This window comes from Dermacentor albipictus, chromosome 5 (assembly GCF_038994185.2).
Source record: "Dermacentor albipictus isolate Rhodes 1998 colony chromosome 5, USDA_Dalb.pri_finalv2, whole genome shotgun sequence".
NCBI lineage: Eukaryota > Metazoa > Arthropoda > Arachnida > Ixodida > Ixodidae > Dermacentor > Dermacentor albipictus.
In genome coordinates this window covers 174,507,294-174,522,988 of record NC_091825.1, presented here as the reverse complement: position 1 = coordinate 174,522,988, position 15,695 = coordinate 174,507,294, and the positions used below count along the sequence as shown (strand labels likewise).

Below are 15,695 nucleotides of genomic sequence, written 5' to 3'. Positions count from 1 at the left end.
AATAATTATTCGAGATCCATGAAACGTAGAACCAATGTGCACTCAACATGAGTGCTGGTACACAAACCAACCGGTGAATGCCCTGGCACCCTTCCAAAACGTTTGCAGCGGCGTGCAGTAGAGGGCAGCACAGGAAAATGAAAAAAGCGGATTACTGCCATCTGTACAAAGGATAAGTAGCTGAGGCGTGGCACGGCCGGCCTAGAGGGGCTCGGCTCGTTGCTAAGTTTGCGTAAACTCACGACCAGCCAGGCCGGACTGCGGCCGTGATAAAACTTAGCCTATTTTGCTCTGGTGGTATAGCAATCCTGCATGGCTTGCTGCCACATCTACACTATGGCCGCCATGTGACCTTCTTTGTGACAAATGCAGCATGCAGTTCCTGCTTGTTTCTGGTGCCGTCGCAGAAAGAATTTCGTTCGTTTACTTCGATGCGTCCGATGCAGAGACGCACGAAATATCTTGAATATATGCACTGAAAAGATCGTTTGAGAATATCACCAGTAAATACCACTTATCTTTGGTTTGCGTGTGCCATCGCGGTATATAGTACTTATAGTCACCTCAAGAAAGCATTTGCCAAGCAAATCTCGATGGGTGACTGTGCGGTTGAAATGTGGCTTGTGAAGCTTTGTCAACTGCAGTTTACATGCTTTGTGTGTGTTGGCTGGTCTGCATCGCACTTGCCTGCTGCGCCGCAGTGCACGCTTTCGCTCTGAAAGCTGGGACAGGAAAGATGTGTTCGGCCTTCCTCTACTCTGTATTACGTACTGCACAGCCATTGCTCGTGTGTGAGTACATATTCAAGCATCTGATGGCCATGCAACGCATCGGCATTTTCGCAACAGGGAGAATGCACGCCAAGAGAGACGCCCGTCAACTTACAAATAATGAGAGCAATGTGCCTGCCTGCCTAGGTACGTGCAACGTGGTGCAACTGCGAGATCGGCAGCTACGTGCGGTTCAATATTCGGCATATCCGCAAACCGCTTTACCGCCAGGTGCACGCATTGTCTGCATAGGTGCTATTTAATAGCTGCTAATAACAAAATGAGGCAATTACCAGCCCTGCAGCTTTGCCAAGATTATTTTGAGAGTGTACGCTAGGCACTTAGTCAATTTAGCCCAAGTAAAATTTTGTTGCAGTTGGCCTTTAAAGGGCCCCTCACCAGGTCTGGCCATTTTGAGCTGACAATCGCAGAGCATACAATGCGTGCTAACGATCGTGTTTGCAAACAATTACATCGCTACATGCTGCGGAAAAGTCAAATTTCAATCCGAATGCCGTTTTCCCTTTCCCTCGTAACCACACTGCAATCTGCATGGTGACCTACTTATTTCCCTGCACCTACGTTCTCGTGTCCGCAGTGTGACGCCACTCGTGGCGACACGTGACTTCGAGAATTATTCAAGGCAACATCTGTTATATGTGTGATCATATAAGGGGACATCGCACTAGCATGTAAAAAAGGACACGGACAGGAACACGAAAAAAGACACACATGTTCCTGTCTGTGTCCTTTTTGACGCGCTAGTGCGATGTCCCCTTATACGAATAACCACCAACTAGCCCAGCTTTCTGCCTTAAATAAGTGTGATCTGTTGCTTGAATTGACGAATTGAAGTTGAGATAAATAATAAAACACACAAGCAGAATGTCTGCATGTTTTTTGTTTTACTTGCACTTCGTCTGCTTGTTCCCATGGTCATGCAGTCCCGTGCGCAGGTACTGAAACTATGCCATTTTCTACCGTGCTCCAGCGCGTGATCATGCTCTGCGATCCGCTTGTTCTGCCTCAGTATTCGTGTAGCACTGAATTATACCGCTAGTCATGTGTCCTTGTGCACAGCGCGCAAAATCCTGCGCTGTACAAAACAAGACAATAACAACAGCTCATGCGTGACGGCGTCAGCAGAAGTGTGCCACATCACAAAAAAGCAAAGAAAAAAAAAAGGAAGAAATTGAAGGCGGGGCCTGCGACTTATACGTCACGCGATCCTCGAGGTCCGGCATGGGAAAACGCAGCAAAGAAATTTCGCTTGTGGAGGCTAAACAGGGCGAGTGGAGAGAGTGTCTCGCTATGCAGTGGAGCTCGCCTTCTGAAATCATGGGTTCGCGGCACTGAAATATTTTTATCTTGGCTATTAATGAGCCGATTTCAAAAATTTTTGAGGCAGAAGGCTCCATAGAGGACACGTGACAACTTCCAGCATATAACCAAAATTTGCTATGGGGCCTGGTGAGGGGCCCTTTAAGGCATAAGTTGCATTGGGAAAGGTGCACAGCATTCTAAGAAATACTCTAATAAGTTGTTTATCCCATGTTATTTTTTATGTGTTTCTTTTTCATAGGCCCTAAAAAAGCTGCAAAATATTTAAGAAATGACCTAAGTGCATGTTTGTGCATCTGAACGACAGATACGGGTAGCATTTGCGACTGTGCTGCAGCACCTCCTCGCCGAGGTGTGGTTGTCTATATTGGCACCATAAGCAAACTCCCGGACTTTCTAACTCCTTCACTAAAACACACACATATTCACTTTTGTAGCACAAGTTCAATCAGAACTGTCCCAAAATGTTATGCGACACATCTTAAAAATGACTTTCATCACTGCTTTTGAAGTTGATGCCCTATCTTGGCATGCACAACTGTGCACATGGCATCTCAAGGGGATAACGAACATTACTTAACAAACCTGTGATCACATTTTAAACTTTAAACATGACATCACTGCAGCCACTTGATAGAATCAAAAAGCTGTTACTTGTCTTCACCATCTTAATGGTGCATCAAAGCCTAGTGGCTCAAAAAGAACTGTCCAGGTTTAGAAAACAAGCAGTACAATGCTTAGACAAAGCAGAACTAACATACAGAATTTAAAACTTATTTCCTATGTGCCTTTGCAGTGGCAAACTACATACAGCTTCACGCAGAAACTAAAGTACTGGCAGCATATATGCTTACCTGTGCGGCCCTTGTTATCTCTGGCATTGCATATAGCACCTAGGCCAATCAGCAGTTTAACCACGTCATGTTGGCCCACCTGAAAAAAATTTGCACAAATTGGCCGGCTGGTGTAAAAGACATTTTTCTAGCATAAACCTGCCTTAGCAGACAGATGGAGTGGAGTCTGTCCCCATGAGTTGATGCTGTTGACGTCTAGGGCATATTTTTCAATAAGTGACCAAATAGCAGATATGGCACCTGCCTGTGCTGCCAGGTGCAGGCTGCTATTGCCCAATACATCCATCTTGGTTATGTCAACCTGTTTGTAGAGAGGCATTTAGTTAACACATAAAATACCTGGATAAAACGCTTTTTGAACATAGTAAGAAAACATTGCTGATTTGTTGTATAGGCTGCTGTGGACATGTGGGCCAAATATATTCCCTGCTGCACTGCATGCAGCGGAAATCTTGTCAAAGAACGGTGAGTTTTTGACGAGATTCCGCAATGTTGTCTTCTGCAATATCGTCTTGCAGCAGCATCGCAAGCAGCTGGACCCGCTAATGCAATTAGCCAATACTGTGATCACGAGAGCATTCTCAGCCATAAATAATCGTTAATCTTGAGGTAAATAAATGAAACATATATATGCCTGCAATCTCTAAAATTTTAGACAGAAAAATCATTCCATTTTTGCATTGCTCATCTACAGCCACCAATTGTGCATAGCTACATTTGCTGCGCATGGCCTCCTAAGACATAGCAGCGGCGTACTGCATAGCATAGTCTACCGCGACCTCAACAAAGCCTTTCGCCGCCGCACCCACAACATTTAGATGGGCTTAGCCCTCTTTACATCTCCACTGTGTAGGCTCCAGCGAACTCGTTGAGACTAAAAAAAAAAGCCAGGTATTGGTGCGATAATCCTGTTTCGAAAAATATTTGCAGCATGAGATTCACAAGATAATGTCTTTTAATAACGAGGCCATTTTTGATTAGTTAGAGAAGTGTTTCGGGGCCCCTTTAAAGAGACATTTTGCATTCATAATGAGAACGGAGTTCGTGTAATGAAGAAAATAACAAAAATGGAAAATCAGAGTAGCTCCAACTGTTGTGGACTATGGTACCTCTGAAGTGACGCCGACACTGGCTTATTCACAGAGAGCTGCATAGAGGTGGGCCAGGTGGAGATTATGCCAACTATTCCGTTTTGGCACAGGCAGTTCAACTAGCAGCACATTCTGCAGCAATATTGCACACAACAAAGTGCATACTGGCACACAGAAAATGATAATAGGCTGCTAGACGAATAACCTATCAATTTATCTTGACTTATGCTCCTTTAGTATCTCTTTAATTCAGCATTCCCAGGTCTTTCACACAGGACAGTCAATATAGGAATAATACCAACTGCAAAGTTTTCTGGGAGGAGGGACCAAGGTAGTGTATCATAACCTTTTTTGCGTAGAATGACTGCACCTCTATGCCTGATGCGTGTTGTGTCGCAAGTAGTAGCGGTAAAGTGCATTGGGCGCTGGCGCATGATTTAAACTGCATTCACCTAATTGAAAAAGAGTGTTCAGGAGCTCATTCGACACCCAAATCTTGCCTGTTTGAGAAGCAAAGTGCAACTGATGGTGGTTCAGAGTATACTACATGCGTGTGCACGCATGCAAGCCTTGGCGCTAGCTCGGCACTGAGCTAATAGCAGCCAGCGACGCTGGTCCAGATTTGCATGGTCGATACAAAAGCTCCCTGCCAGTGAGGCATTGCACAGCAAGTCATTGCTGGAAGCTTGCTGCTAGTGCATTTTCACAAATTCCACAAATAGCCAGAAATGGTTGCATGGAGTGCACTGCCACATACACGCATTGCCACAGCAAAGTATGTTGCATTTACATTATGGAGACAAAATCTGCCCAAAATTTGTCTGTTGTAGCCGATAACCCATTATAGCTAGTTTTGCTAAAAGCAGAATTATTGATAATATAGGCAGACCAAAGTAAGTGTGAATAGTGAGCTACATTCGAGAATATGTATGAGGATCCATTGTAATGGGGCATGGACTAGTAAAGTATTCTTGTGGAACTAATGTGCCACAGTCGAGCACACATATATGCCGCGCATGGTGCACTGTCCTCTCTGTTCGTAGGAATGGCACTTCTATTCGAGTATGCTGTTTGAATGTAATAACTTATCCAAATTTTTTCGTGTTGTGCACAAGCTCAAGAGGGGGAATGATGCACAAGGACAGGACGAGGAGAAACACATAAAACATTGGGCTGCTTGGTGCATCTGTTTTGTTCTCGCACTACAGGCTGTATTCCACCTCACTGCAGTGCAGTGGAAGATGCAGTGTGAATGAATGAATGTCTGATGTTTAATGGCGCAAGGGCCAAGTATGGCAAAATAGCACCATCATCATCATCATCAGCCTGGTTACACCCACTGCAGGGCAAAGGCCTCTCCCATGCTTCTCCAATAACCCCGGTCATGTACTAATTGTGGCCATGTTGTCCCTGCAAACACCTTAATCTCATCCGCCCACCTAACTATCTGCCGCCCCCTGCTACGTTTCCTTTCCCTTGGAGTCCAGTCCGTAACCCTTCATGACCATCGGTTATTTTCCCTCCTCATTACATGTCCTGCCCATGCCCATTTCCTTTTCTTGATTTCAACTAAGATATCATTAACTCGCGTTTGTTCCCTCACCCAATCTGTTCTTTTCTTATCCCTCAACATTGCATCCATCATTCTTCTTTCCATAGCTCGTTGCATCGTCCTCAATTTAAGTAGAACCCTTTTCGTAAGCCTCCAGGTTTCTGCCCAGTAGGTGAGTACTGGTAAGACATAGCTATTATACACTTTTCTCTTGAGGGATAATGGCAACCTGCTGTTCATGATCTGAGAATGCCTGCCAAACGCACCCCAGCCCATTCTTATTATTCTAATTATTTCCGTCTCGTGATCCGGATCCACGGTCACTACCTGCCCTAAGTAGATGTATTCCCTTACCACTTCCAGTGCCTCGCTACCTATTGTAAATTGCTGTTCTCTTCCGAGACTGTTAAACATTACTTTAGTTTTCTGCAGATTAATTTTTAGACCCACTCTTCTGCTTTGCCTCTCCAGGTCAGTGATCATGCATTGCAATTGGTCCCCTGAGTTACTAAGCAAGGCAATATTATCAGTGAATCGCAAGTTACTAAGGTATTCTCCATTAAATTTTATCCCCAATTCTTCCCAATCCAGGTCTCTGAATACCTCCTGTAAACACGCTGTCAATAGCATTGGAGAGATCGTATCTCCCTGTCTGACACTTCTCTTTATTGGTATTTTGTTGCTTTCTTTATGGAGGACTACAGTGGCCGTGGAGCCGCTACAGATACCTTTCATTATTTTTAAATACGGCTCGTCTACACCCTGATTCCGTAATGCCCCCATGACTGCTGAGGTTTCGACTGAATCAAACGCTTTCTCGTAATCAATGAAAGCTATATATAAAGGGTTGGCTATGTTCCGCACATTTCTCTATCACTTGATCTCTATCACCTATCACCTGACGAAAGATCTGATCAAGAAACGCCAATGTATGAAAGCCTCTAACCCTACAGCTAGAATAGAACTGGCAGAACTTTCCAAGTTAATCAACAAGCGTAAGACAGCTGACATAAGGAAGTATAATATGGATAGAATTGAACATGCTCTCAGGAACGGAGGAAGCCTAAAAACAGTGAAGAAGAAACTAGGAATTGGCAAGAATCAGATGTATGCGTTAAGAGACAAAGCCGGCAATATCATCACTAATATGGATGAGATAGTTCAAGTGGCTGAAGAGTTCTAAAGAGATTTCTACAGTACCAGTGGCACCCACAACGATAATGGAAGAGAAAATAGTCTAGAGGAATTCGAAATCCCACAGGTAATGCCGGGAGAAGTAAAGAAGGCCTTGGGAGATATGCAAAGGGGGAAGGCAGCTGGGGAGGATCAGGTAACAGCAGATTTGTTCAAGGATGGTGGGCAGATTGTTCTAGAGAAACTGGCCACCCTGTATACGCAATGCCTCTTGACCTCGAGCGTACCGGAATCTTGGAAGAACGCTAACATAATCCTAATCCATAAGAAAGGGGACGCCAAGACTTGAAAAATTATAAACCTATCAGCTTACTGTCCGTTGCCTACAAACTATTTACAAAGGTAATCGCAAATAGAATCAGGAACACCTTAGACCTCTGTCAAGCAAAGGACCAGGCAGGATTCCAAAAAGGCTACTCAACCATAGACCATATTCACACTATCAGTCAGGTGATAGAGAAATGTCTGGAATATAACCAACCCTTATATATAGCTTTCATTGATTACAAGAAAGCGTTTGATTCTGGGCTTCTTCGATTTTCCACTTCTTGCTACCCGCGAGCTGCCAGAGCCAGCCAGAGCGTCTTCATTTTTCTCGGGTTGCTCCGCCCACCGCGCTACACACTTCTGCCGGGCGTTCGTTTTGCTCGCGCTGGACGGTTCTGGCTACCTGCGGGCTACCAGAACGATTTTGGTCTGGCTGCTCTCTGGAAGTTCTCTGGTTAGCAGACGACTAAAAGAGGCGATGGGCGCTCGCCGCCATCTTTATGGGGACTTCACGGATTGCAATGCGGGCGCTTGAGGACTTAAATTTACCTCGCTCAGCCAACTGTCTACGGTCATCTCCGGATTTCCTTACTTCTAGCGTTATCTTTTTAGGTGCTAATGCTTCGTTCCGCATCGCGAAGCGGTGTGATACGAGCCATGGTGAACCGTTTGAAGCTTTTGTGTGTGTGTGTGTGTGTGTCCCCTGATTGCTTCTTCGCGGCGGTGAACTGCGCGCCGCGCTCTCATGCGTGCATGTTATCTGCATCGTGTTCCACGCAAGCTGTAAACGCTCAATCACACATTGTGGTACATTTTGGGTTCGTCTTTCTCTGGTGGCGTTCCTTTTCACATATTTCGCGTATGTATATCTCTCCTTTCTCTGCAGTTAGCGAAGGCTTTGCAGTTAGCCCGTGTTCGTTCCGCCTCTCCGTCGTATGCTTAGGTGGCAGCTCGGAACCGATATGTGTTCGAACTGCAGGCCGTTGATCTAAGAATACAGTGATTGCACTTGGTACATTTAGACACACATACATTGGCTTATTGCTCTCATGATTGCGACCAATGTTGTTTTTCGTGTGATACGTTTTGCTGGTCACAGGCGACATGCGTTTTCACGTGCCAGCCACGTCCGCAGCTCCTTAAATGAGAAGCACCATCAGCCACAACAAACTTTCTGAAATCGAAGCCCAAGCAGGTTGGCGTGAAATTTTATGCGTATGAGACCTGCAAACTGCTTTTTCATGTCTTGTGATGACACAACACCAACTAATCAATGTCGCCGGCGGTCGACGTGATCGCTGCGAGCAGGGATCTTCCAGCTAACGCTTTCGAGTATACAATCACGATTTTGCGTCTTGTCATCCGCCTCGTCGGAGGCCATCTGCTGCGCTGCGCAAGGCGAGGTTGGCCGACTACGCGTCCTGCGCTGAGTCGTGCGAAAGTGATCGTATTCCTGAATGCAACTATATATTTTCAAGCTGGCAACGCATAAACGGCAGACTACGCCGTGCGCACGTCGGCCTCGACGGGCGCTGCCATGCTGGTAGCATGTTTACATTTGGCCAGCTGTACTGGCTTTCGATTTTGTAAACTTCGGGCAGGTTCGGGCTGTTTTGGGATCCCAGCCCACGTGACTTCCTGTCAGAACCGGAACTAGCTGGCTGCCGTCTGGCTCCCAGCAGGCTGCCAGAACTCCGAAAATCGAAGAGGCTCTCTGTCGAAACCTCAGCAGTCATGGAGGCATTACGGAATCGGGGTGCAGAGGAGCCGTATGTAAAAATACTGAAAGATATCTATAGCGGCTCCACAGCCACCGTAGTCCTCCATAAAGAAATCAACAAAATCCCAATAAAGAAAGGCGTGAGGCAGGGAGATACAATCTCTCCAATGCTATTCACAGCTTGTTTACAGGAGATATCCAGAGACCTGGATTGGGAAGAATTGGGGATAAATGTTAATGGAGAATACCTCAGTAACTTGCGATTCGCTGATGATATTGCCTTGCTTAGTAACTCAGGGGACCAATTGCAATGCATGCTCACTGACCTGGAAAGGCAAAGCAGAAGAGTGGGTCTAAAAATTAATCTGCAGAAAACTAAAGTAATGTTTAACACTCTCGGAAGAGAACAGCAATTTACAATAGGCAGCGAGGCACTGGAAGTCGTAAGGGAATACACCTACTTGGGGCAGGTAGTGACGGCGGATCCGGACCATGAGACGGAAATAATCAGGAGAATAAGAATGGGCTGGGGTGCGTTTGGCAGGCATTCTCAGATCATGAACAGCAGGTTGCCATTATCCCTCAAGAGAAAAGTATATAATAGCTGTGTCTTACCAGTTCACCTATGGGGCAGAAACCTGGAGGCTTACGAAAAGAGTTCTACTCAAATTGAGGACGACGCAACGAGCTATGGAAAGAATTATAGGTGTAACGTTAAGGGATAAGAAAAGAGCAGAGAGGGTGAAGGAACAAATGCGAGTTAATGACATCTTAGTTGAAATCAAGAAGAAGAACTGGGCATGGGCAGGACATGTAATGAGGAGGGAAGATAACCAATGGTCATTAAGGGTTACGGACTGGATTCCAAGGAAAGGGAAGCGTAGCAGCGGGCGGCAGAAAGTTAGGTGGGCGGATGAGATTAAGAAGTTTGCAGGGACGGCATGGCCACAATTAGTACATGACTGGGGTTGTTGGAGAAGTATGGGAGAGGCCTTTGCCCTGCAGTGGGCGCAACCAGGATGATGATGATGATGATGATTGATAGTGTGAATATGGTCTATTGTTGAGAAGCCTTTACGGAATCCTGCCTGGTCCTTTGCTTGACAGAAGTCTAAGGTGTTCCTGATTCTATTTGCGATTACCTTAGTAAATAGTTTGTAGGCAACTGACCGTAAGCTGATCGGTCTATAATTTTTCAAGTCTTTGGCGTCCCCTTTCTTATGGATTAGGATTATGTTAGCGTTCTTCCAAGATTCCGGTACGCGCGAGGTCGTGAGGCATTGCGTATACAGGGTGGCCAGTTTCTCTAGAACAATCTGCCCACCATCCTTCAACAAATCTGCTGTTACCTGATCCTCCCCAGGTGCCTTCCCCTTTCGCATAGCTCCTAAGGCTTTCTTTACTTCTGCCGGCGTTACCTGTGGGATTTCGACTTCCTCTAGACTATTCTCTCTTCCATTATCGTCGTGTGTGCCACTGGTACTGTATAAATCTCAATAGAACTCCTCAGCCACTTGAACTATCTCATCTATATAAGCAATGATATTGCCGGCTTTGTCTCTTAACACATACATCTGATTCTTGCCAATTCCTAGTTTCTTCTTCACTGCTTTTAGGCTTCCTCCGTTCCTGAGAGCATGTTCAATTCTATCCATATTATACTTTCTTATGTCAGCTGTCTTACGCTTGTTGATTAACTTGGAAAGTTCTGCCAGTTCTATTCTAGCTGTAGGGTTAGAGGCTTTCATACATTGGCGTTTCTTGATCAGATCTGTCGTCTCCTGCGATAGCTTACTGTTATCCTGTCTAACCACCACCACCACCGACTTCTATTGCACACTCCTTAATGATGCCCACAAGATTGTCGTTCATTGCTTCAACACTAAGGTCCTCTTCCTGAGTTAAAGCCAAATACCTGTTCTGTAGCTTGATCTGGAATTCCTCTATTTTCCCTCTTACCGCTAACTCATTGATCGGCTTCTTATGTGCCAGTTTCTTCCGTTCACTCCTCAGGTCTAGGCTAATTCGAGTTCTTACCATCCTATAGTCACTGCAGCGCACCTTGCTGAGCATGTCCACATCTTGTATGATGCCAGGGTTAGCGCAGAGTATGAAGCCTATTTCATTTCTAGTCTCGCCGTTCAGGCTCCTCCACGTCCACTTTCATCTATCCCGATTGCGGAAGAAGGTATTCATTATCCGCATATTATTCTGTTCCACAAACCCTACTAATAACTCTCCCCTGCTATTCCTAGTGCCTATGCCATATTCCCCCACTGCCTTGTCTCCAGCCTGCTTCTTGCCCACCTTGGCACTGAAGTCGCCGGTCATTATAGTGTATTTTGTTTTCACTTTACTCATCGCCGATTCCACGTCTTCATAGAAGCTTTCGACTTCCTGCTCATCATGACAATGTAGGGGCGTAGACCTGTACTACCTTCATTTTGTACCTCTTATTAAGTTTCACAACAAGACCTGCCACCCTCTCGTTAATGCTATAGAATTCCTGTATGTTACCAGCTATATTTTTATTAATCAGGAATCCGACTCCTAGTTCTCGTCTCTCCGCTAAGCCCCGGTAGCATAGGACGTGCCCGCTTTTTAGCACTGTATACTATGCTTCTTTTGGCCTCCTAACTTCACAAGCCCTATTACATCCCATTTACTGCCCTCTAATTCCTCCAATAGCACAGCTAGACTCGCCTCACTCGATAACGTTCTAGCGTTAAACGTTGCCAGGTTCATATTCCAATGGCGGCCTCTCCGGTGTCAGCAAATAGTACCATGCTAATGAGTTTGCAGTGGACTGATGGATTCTGTGAAGTTACTGTGATGTGGCTGTAAAGGGGCCTAAAAGAGTTGATGAAAATTGCATAGAATCTACGTATAATAATATTATGGAAATTACTAATGATGTGTACTATGAACATTAAAATGCATTGCAAAAGAATGATGCAATATACAAAACATAATTAAATTATATTAATGAGTAAATTAATATATTATAAAAATATTTTATTATAATATATTATAAAGATGTAAATTATATTATATTATTAAAATTAAATTAATAAAAGTGAAATTAGTTTAGTGCTGCAGATGCGAATGTCCACCAATCAAACATACTTAGTGAAGCTGCAGCACTCTAGGTTTGACCCAAAAGAATGAAAAACAAGTGCATTTGGTAGGCACAATGCGAAGCATATTCTAATTGAATTTGATCTAAAAATAAGGTAGCTCTAGACACCATGTCCCCCCTTAAAGAGGCCCTGAAAGAATTTTCTAACAAAACGTAGAATGACATCACTATTAAATTAGGTTGCCTCACGAATCTCCTGCTGGAAAAAAATTTCAAATTCTTTAAGCACAAGCGAAGTTAGATGGAATGCTATTGGATCAATCAGTTGCTTTCAGTCTCCTTTCGTTTCCGCTAGCATGCTGGAAGTTACACGGGGGAGACTGCAAGGGGTCTCAAGGGAGCAATGCACCACTGGCCCCGCCTAAAGGTTGAACGCAAGACCTACGGTATGTTTTTCATCTCGGAGGCCATGCACAGCAGATGCAGCAATCCACAACTGTTATGTTTAAACCAGCAGTAAAAAGATGAAATCGTTCTTCTGTCTTTTTTGAAATCACAGACAGATATCTTTCATCTATTTAACTCAAATGAGCAATAATTGTATAGACTTCCCAACCTCTGCTAGGCAGCCCTATGATGATGATTTGTTGGCATCCCTTTGAAACAGGGCGGGGACAAATCGTCACCTAGCCTGCTTGAGTTACTCAGGTATGCTATTAATGCTTTTCCTTCTAGCATTTACAGCGAAGCTGCTTAGAGCTAGTTCTCCCAGGATCGTGCCCGTGCATAGACTCAAAACTGTCATCATCAGGATTGGCTCCAGCGACGTCCACTTCCACAGCTGGCTCGCTAATGCCCCTCGGCGCGACCATGCGAACAGAACACGCTTGAGCCACTACTCCCGCGTTCATCGTCGTCATTAATTAAGAAACACAAAGACATAGCCAGTTTTACAGCAAAGCTGTGAAAGGCTAGTTGCCCAGGGATCGTGTCCATGTGTAGACACATAACTCCCCACATGTCGGCCGATCAAGAAGATAGTGAAATACCGGGCCGACGAGTGGCAGAGGTGAAGCATGTGTTAAGCACTCCCCCTATACGCGCCGATCCTGAAGATAGTACAATGCCGGGCCAAGACGCGGCGGAGGTGCACTTCACCATTAAGGGACCCACATACACAGCTTCACTGTTCATCCTTCTTCACAGAGTGGAAGGGCACTTAGTTTTTCTTGTTGAGACCTCACTAACCTTCTCTATCTACCTTGTACCGCTGCCTATGTCTATAATGGATCCGGCCATATCAGTCTCTTCCCTGCTTTTTACCACCAATACTCTAAATGTCTCTTGCTTATTTCAACTGCTGACTGGTTGATACTTCCGTCTGCTTTAAATCCAAGCGCTTCTGGAAGTTGTACGTTATGTAATGATCTCGCTGGGTAAATCTCTTAGCATTCCATTAGGATGTGCTGCATACACATGTCTCATACACATGGATGCAGCATACACATGCCTCATCTAATTGCGAATATATGCTTCAGTATGTTTTTGTACTTGGGCAACCAGCTCGAGACTCAAATAGCAAGGCACTTCCCTTCGTGTTAACATACAGATTTTCCCTTCTAATTTTTTTTCTTATTCTTGTAAGTCTCCATGGTCTTTTTCATTTCCATTCTCTGCATCTAATTCACTGTCTCTGTTTCTCTCACTTTCAATTACCCTGTACTTCTTTGCCAACTTTCTCGACCTCTTAGAGGTACAGATACTTGTGCACTTTAGCTGCCCATTTATTTTGATCCATGTTCCTCAGTCTTCAAAACTAATTTTCCTCTGTGCTTCTCTGACTTCAACCGAGGCCCAACCCATATCCCCTTGCACTGCCTCATTTGTGGTATTCCATGGGCTCCCAAAGCCAACCGGCCCACTGATCTTTGGTTAACATCCAACTTCGACAATACCTCCGATTTCAGGCACAGAATTATATTTGCGGAGCAAAAAAGAAATGGATGCTGCTGAGCAGCACCGTACAGGCTGCGAGTACAGGCAGGAGGCAGGAGTACAGGCTGCGAGTTTGTGTCTCCCGTGCACATATCTACACAAGCCTGCTGTTCAGTGCCACAACAGCCTGGAAAACATGAAAGGCTGACACCCGCTGATGAAATTCTACATATTTCCAAGCAGGTAGCTCATAAAAGAAAGGAGACAAGCATGTACCACTGCTGTTTTGGTAGAGTGAAGCAAATCACACTGGTTCGCTTTTTTGATGTTTTTGCAAGCGATATTTTTATCCGTATCAAGCAGTCAGTCGAGGGGGCTTGCATGAACTAGGGCTCATAGCCTCCACTGGGTGCTACCGCTGAGCATCAGCAGGAGTGGCATGATGCGGTGTCACTGCTTGTTAAAAACGAAAACGAAAAAAGAGGTAAAGGATTTTTGGAAGACAAAAGAAAGTGTGAAGAAATGTGTGGAAAGCTACATCACAAGTACCAAGAGACTATTTTACCATTGCGGCGCAACACAATCACTGTGATGTCGTCGAATCCTGATACAGATCAAAATTTATACAGTCCTGTTCCACGCCACTGGCACCACTGGCTCGGCCTCGGCTGAGCGAATGCTGCTACCACAACTAGTTCTCAAGCAGCGAGCCATTTTCTACAAAAAGCGGCCGGGATCCACCAGATGTCGCGCCGACAAACCTAATTGATAGTCATCCACTCTGCTGGCAACTCGAAACCATGTCAGCTGACCTGCCTGCATATAACCACGCACCCTTCTTCCACACTTCGGGCCACGCCACCGCAGTTGGAATGTTTCGCTCACCGTTTGCACTCGTACAGGTTAGTTACCTTGAAGCTTCATGTTATCGTAGCAACAATCCTTGTCTCATTGCGGTGTCGTGGCCCCCTGATATGTCCAACGGTATCAAGCGGTTTGCGCGTACAGCACTGTATCTTTGGCGCCTGTTATTGTTAGGCGGAGACATTGAAGCGAATCCTGGTCCAATGACGAAAGCACAAGAAGAAAAACTTGACATGGTATTCAGTGCCGTACAACGCTTGGAAGCGAGTAATTCTAACTTGTTGGAATCAGTGAACAAAGTGTTACACATACACATTGGACTAAAAAATGACCTTGAAGTACTAACTAAACGCGTACATGAAGTTGAAGCTAAACTTGAGTCACTTTCCTCAGAGAGACCAATCTCAAGCCAAGACGTTAATCTAGCCAAAATGCAAAATCAAATCCAGCATTTAGAGTCGAAATTTGCATCAGGAGTGTCGCCTCAGTCTTGCAGCAGCAGCAACGAGCGTGATATATCGATGATGCACGATAAAATAGACAATTTGGAAAACCGCTCAAGGCGCTCTAATCTCCTCTTTTATGGCATACAAGACACGGGCGATTCAGAAGACTGGGAAACGTCCGAGCAAATAGTAACTAAATTCTGCAAAGATCAACTAGGAGTATCAACAGCTTCAATCGCACGTGCGCACCGCCTCGGACGATTTTCAAGTGCACGCACTCGACCAATTATTGTGAAGTTTTTCAATGAAAAAGAAATCGAAACAGTGCTTAGTAATGGCCACAAGCTGAAAGATACTAACTTTGGCATTTCTCGTGATTACTCTGAGGCGGTTCGCGATAAAAGACGTAAACTTTGGCAGTTCTCTAAAACCATAAAGAAAGAAAAAGACCGTGTAAGCCTTGTCTTTAACAAACTAAAAATTAACAAGGAAGTGTACGTATGGGACACTCAAGCAAATTGTGCGAAGCTCGTTTCCCCGGTTGTGTCTCCAGTTTGACATGGCGCCAACCTTTCAACTTCA

The 15,695-nt window shown here is 45.0% G+C and overlaps 1 protein-coding gene across 5 annotated transcripts in view; it reads right to left on the bottom strand.

Annotated features, from left to right (window-relative positions):
- Positions 1 to 15,695, bottom strand: part of LOC135897528 (ankyrin repeat domain-containing protein 16-like) — a 78,361-nt gene that overhangs the window by 7,608 nt on the left and 55,058 nt on the right. For 4 of the 5 annotated variants that reach the window (XM_065426170.1, XM_065426171.1, XM_065426169.1 and 1 more), the window contains 2 exons: positions 3,108 to 3,266; positions 2,966 to 3,044 (listed from right to left, as the gene is read on the bottom strand). In XM_065426170.1, coding sequence (XP_065282242.1) covers positions 2,966 to 3,044; positions 3,108 to 3,266 — 238 coding nt within the window. The remainder of the gene's footprint in view (positions 1 to 2,965; positions 3,045 to 3,107; positions 3,267 to 15,695) is intronic. The other variant, XM_065426174.1, reaches the window with a different exon arrangement.